The following is a 4,592-nucleotide window of genomic DNA, read 5'->3' as shown; positions in this document are numbered from 1 at the left end:
GGGAGCTGGACTTTGTGTCAACCTCAGTAGCAGAAGAGAGCAGAAACCAGGGATATATATAGAGGGGCGGTCTCTCCTTTGTCTGGCTTCCACCTTTTTTGGTTTTATGCTGTCATAATTTATGAAAATTTTCTTTTAAATAATCTATTTTAGTGCACATGTGCTCTCCCATCTTTTAGCTGGGTGGTGACACATTTATATTTAAAGCTGATGTACTCGAGGAACAGATAGCGAAGGACTTTCTACAGTTCAATCAGGACACAACTGAAGTCCTGACCACTGGTAGAAACTGCAACGTTGGTGTCAAACCCTTTTGAACAAGCAGGAGTCGTCTTTGACTCATATCTCAGTTTTGAACTTCACACTGGAAACACAACTGAGAACACATTTTACCATCTTAAAATCTTTTTCTTTTTCTTATCTCGAGACAATACAGAGATACTACCCACTGTTGTTTCCCACAGAACGTGATGCTCTCTGGTCTCCTCAAGAACGTGTTTCAGCTGCTTCGAAACTCAGCAGCACACGTGTTGATGGAGACCCGGAGGAGAGCGCTCATCACATGACCGACGTTATTTCTATTTGCTAAACGCCAGAATCATGAGAATGAGAGTTTGTTTTACTACTCTCTTCAAAGTCAGATGTTTACATCCACTAAGATGCCTTCAAACTACTTGGGAAAGCCCAGATGATGATGTCACAGCTTTGGAGGCTTTTGATAGGTTAATTGAGAACATCTGAGTTAATTGGAGGCACACCTCAAACACGCTGCTTCCTTTTGTGACAACAAGGAAAATCTAAAGAAACCAGCCAAGATGTCAGGAAGAGAACTGTGGACCAGGAAGCTTTAAACGGGTCTTCAGATGGACGATGACCCTCAGCATAGCGCCAGATTAGTTACAGAGAGGCTTCAGGACAACACAGTGTTGTGGAGCGGCCATCACAAAGCCCTGATCTGAATCCTGGAGAACATCAGTGGAACAAGGAGGCCAACAAACCTGACCCAGTTCCACCAGTTCTGTCAGGAGGAATGGGCCAGAACTCATCAGACTGTTGTGAGCAGCTTGTGGAAGGAAACCCAGAACGTTTGACCCAAGTCATAGAGTTTAAAGGCAACGCTACCAGATACTGAGGAGATGGATGGAAACTTCTGACTCTGAAGAAAGTAACAAAAAGTGCTGGCGTTTAGCAAATAAAAATGATGTTGGTAATCCTGACTGACATAAAACAGGAAAGTTTAGTCAGATTTAATGTCAGATAGTGAGAAATAAAATGTGTTTCTATACAACTTCTGGTTTCAACTGTATAATCGATGTGGCCTTTACTTCATCCAGAGGAAACCACCACGCGTGCTGAACATCTCCGTAAACCAACAGTGTAAAGAAGACGAGAAACGACGACGTGAGATAAACTTAACCGCAGAGAATTTAATATTTCGAGCGCAGCGGCGAAAACTCAGCATTTCGACTTACAAAACGCTTTTCCTTAAAAATCACTCAAAACAATACATTAAAAGCAAATGAACCGAGAGTTAGATCTCATGATGAGCATCCATAGACGGAATAACGTCTTTCACATCTTCACGTGTTGACCTTCGGGATTCGGACTCCCCGGATTTAATTAGCTGCGAGACGGAAAGAAAACAAATTAGTGGGAGCAGAAGATATTAATTACATAATCAGATTTGACATGTTTCTGTAAATGTTTGACTTGATGAAAGCCCCGATAATGAAGCTGAGCTCAATCCTTTAAGATTCTTTTGATGCTATAATTCAGTGATATTAAATCAAATATTAAACGAGCATACGTCCGGTCCGCTCACCTGCTCTGCGTTTTTATCCACTTCAGGGCGTGTCTCGGAGGCACGGCGGTGGTCGGATGGTAAAAGGTGCATCCCGCTCGTTTGCACTGCGCCGCGAAGCGACAGGGCTGCAGACGAGACGTGCGACACTCAGATTGGCTCAGAATTTGAAAGCAACACATCCTCTCTGCGCGCAAACGGCCTTTCTCGTAATTTAAAGCCACGGTGTTTACCTTGGGATGATAAAACGGACAGTCCATCTTCTTGCACTCTGGGAAGAAGCGACACACGCTGGTGGTCTGCACTGGCTGCGCTGCTGCAAACACAAACAGTCAGAGGTGAGATCGCACTCGAAGAACAACAACACGGTCAGAAAGGAGAACATCTGATGCAGCAGAACCAGAAACGGCAGGGCTTCTTCAACTCTTTATTCTGCGTTTTGCACTCAGTGAGGCTCTGGTGTGTTCTAAGAGCAGCAGATATTCCCGTTCTTACTTAACTTAAAGAAACTCCAGGTCACTGTGAGAGAGATCTGCTTGGAGCACATTTGGCCCAACAGCTGATCATTAATGTGACGGAGACGTAATGCCGACAACCTCAACACAACTTTGGCAAAAACAACGACAATCCTGCAAACTACAGAGGCAGAAGAAGATCCCAAAGTAAAAGTAGCAATGAAGCGATTTTAGCCATTTTTTAAAGTTGAAGTCCTGCATTAAAAATACCACTAAAGAAAGTAATTAGATGATTAATGTGGAAGCATCAGCAGCTTGTTGCTGTTGTAGCTGCTGCAGTGTTTTATACACAGAGGCAGCAGATACATCTGAGAGGATAATTAATGGGAAAGAAAAGAACAAAACATAGTGAAACACAAATCTGTTTTCAACTTGTGGACGTTTTTCCTCAAACCACAGATTTTTGCTTTAATCTCTGACAGTCTGCTTTTATTTGTTACAGCATCGAGTGTGCAAAATCCTCATCCATCCATCCATCCATCATCTCTACACCTTAATCCTCACCAGGGTCACGGGGGGCTGGAGTCTATCCCAGCTGACTCAGGGTGAAGGCAGGTTCACCTGGACAGGTAACCAGTCTATCACAGGGCTACACTTAGAGACAGACAACCAAGCACACTCACATTCACACCTACAGACAATTTAGAATCACCAATTAACCTCAGCATGTTTCTGGACTGTGGGAGGAAGCCGGAGAACCCGGAGAGAACCCACACTGCACGGGGAACATGGAGACTCTCGGGTGTCCTCACCGGGACGCCAACCGGCGACCTTCTTGCTGCGAGGCAACGGTGCTAACCACTGATCCACCAAAACCTTCATCTTAAAAGTACAACATCTTCGTGTAAAATGTAGTGGAAGCAGCATAAAATGGAAATACTGAAGAAAAGTACAACTACCTCAAAACTATGCACGTACATAATCGTATAATTTTCTTTATTTATTTTATCTTATTCTTATTGTTTCAGTGTGGAACAGGTGTGCGTTAAACCATGTTTAACTGTGTTTGTGACCAATAAAAGACCTGGAATCCTTGAAGTACAGAACCTGAGTAACTGTACTTGTAAACTGCAGTATTTCTGAGTTACTGTTTAACTTTACTGCCACTGTGTGACTGAAACTTCTTTTGTCAGAATGTCATCAGTGAATGCTTTTAGATAGAAAGTGGATTAAATAAAACAGACACGCTTTAAAAGAGACTCAACATTGAGTGTAAATCAATGAGAGAGTACCTGGTCTGGGCGGGGGAGCAGCAGGGCCTCTGCGGCTGACGTGAGTGAAGGGACAGTCTGGTTTGGTGCATCTGGCGTCGTATTTACAGTTCGGATGCACAAACAGGCATTTATCCCCGAACTTGCAGTTGGGAAAAGTCCTTCAGACAAACAAAACATACAAACATGAATTAAGATTCTGATTCAAACTGATAAAAACTCCTTTATCACTTCTACTATTTATTTATTTATTTTTAACAGAGGCACTCACTTGCACTGTGTCGTTGGGTGATGGTACACACACTCATCTCCACTTTTACACACCGGCCAGAACTTGCAGCGCTCCAGAACCTTCTGTTTCTTCAAAGGGACGGCGTCCTCCTCTGCCATCTCGATGTCCATCGCGTCGTCTGTCAAAGCAGGACGAGGGTGTAAAGACAAGACTGAAACACTTCAAATCAAATCAGTGAACTCTGTGTTTTAAAATACGGTACAACTGGAGTTTAATCAGATGCTACAGTGAAGAACATCTGTGCTGAGCTCCAGACCTTCTGAGGATGCGACCGCTCCCTGCAGCCTCTGAAGGACGCTGACTTTGGGCTCTCTGTGGATGAGGCCGGACGCCTCTGTGGCCTTCGAGGGTGGTCTCACGTCATCCATCTCCACGTCACATTCTGCAAGATTACCCAGCGGGCTCGGGACCCCGTCTAAGGTCACGATGAACTTGGGGCTGGCGGAGTCGCCTCTCTCCTTACTAGAGTGGTCCAGAAACCCACAGAGCAGAATGGAGAAAATATGTGTATGACAATTCAGCCACAGCTCATGGACAGACCATACTGTGTGTGTGTGTGTGTGTGTGTGTGTGTACCTGGTTTGAACAGTCCGTGGTAACGCAAGCTTGACGTCATCTTTGATCTGAAGACGACTTCTGACTGAAGGTTCTTCTGCTTGCAGTCGACTCATTATGAACGACCGGGTGTCAAACGCCTTTGCTTCACCGCCTGCAGTTACTTCCACACCTGAAGGCAGAACGAGTGGCAGACATGTCGAGAAAAACTCCAATAT

The 4,592-nt window shown here is 44.5% G+C and overlaps 1 protein-coding gene across 2 annotated transcripts in view; it reads right to left on the bottom strand.

Moving 5' to 3' along the window:
• Positions 1–1,407: 1,407 nt before the first annotated feature.
• Positions 1,408–4,592, bottom strand: part of zc3h14 (zinc finger CCCH-type containing 14) — a 7,789-nt gene continuing 4,604 nt past the window's right edge. Inside the window, exons 10-16 of one of the 2 annotated variants that reach the window (XM_008290387.1) lie at positions 4,396–4,546; positions 4,076–4,281; positions 3,799–3,937; positions 3,549–3,688; positions 2,035–2,117; positions 1,823–1,929; positions 1,408–1,624 (exon numbers count right to left, since the gene is read on the bottom strand). In XM_008290387.1, the coding sequence (XP_008288609.1) occupies positions 1,621–1,624; positions 1,823–1,929; positions 2,035–2,117; positions 3,549–3,688; positions 3,799–3,937; positions 4,076–4,281; positions 4,396–4,546 (830 nt within the window). In that variant the 3' untranslated portion in view covers positions 1,408–1,620. Of the gene's footprint in view, positions 1,625–1,818; positions 1,930–2,034; positions 2,118–3,548; positions 3,689–3,798; positions 3,938–4,075; positions 4,282–4,395; positions 4,547–4,592 lie in introns of those variants that run through there. The other variant, XM_008290388.1, reaches the window with a different exon arrangement.

Source organism: Stegastes partitus, unplaced genomic scaffold, assembly GCF_000690725.1.
Source record: "Stegastes partitus isolate 25-593 unplaced genomic scaffold, Stegastes_partitus-1.0.2 Scaffold670, whole genome shotgun sequence".
Classification (NCBI taxonomy): Eukaryota; Metazoa; Chordata; class Actinopteri; family Pomacentridae; genus Stegastes; species Stegastes partitus.
Note: the sequence above shows the minus strand (reverse complement) of the source record. Positions and strands in the feature narration are given on the sequence as shown.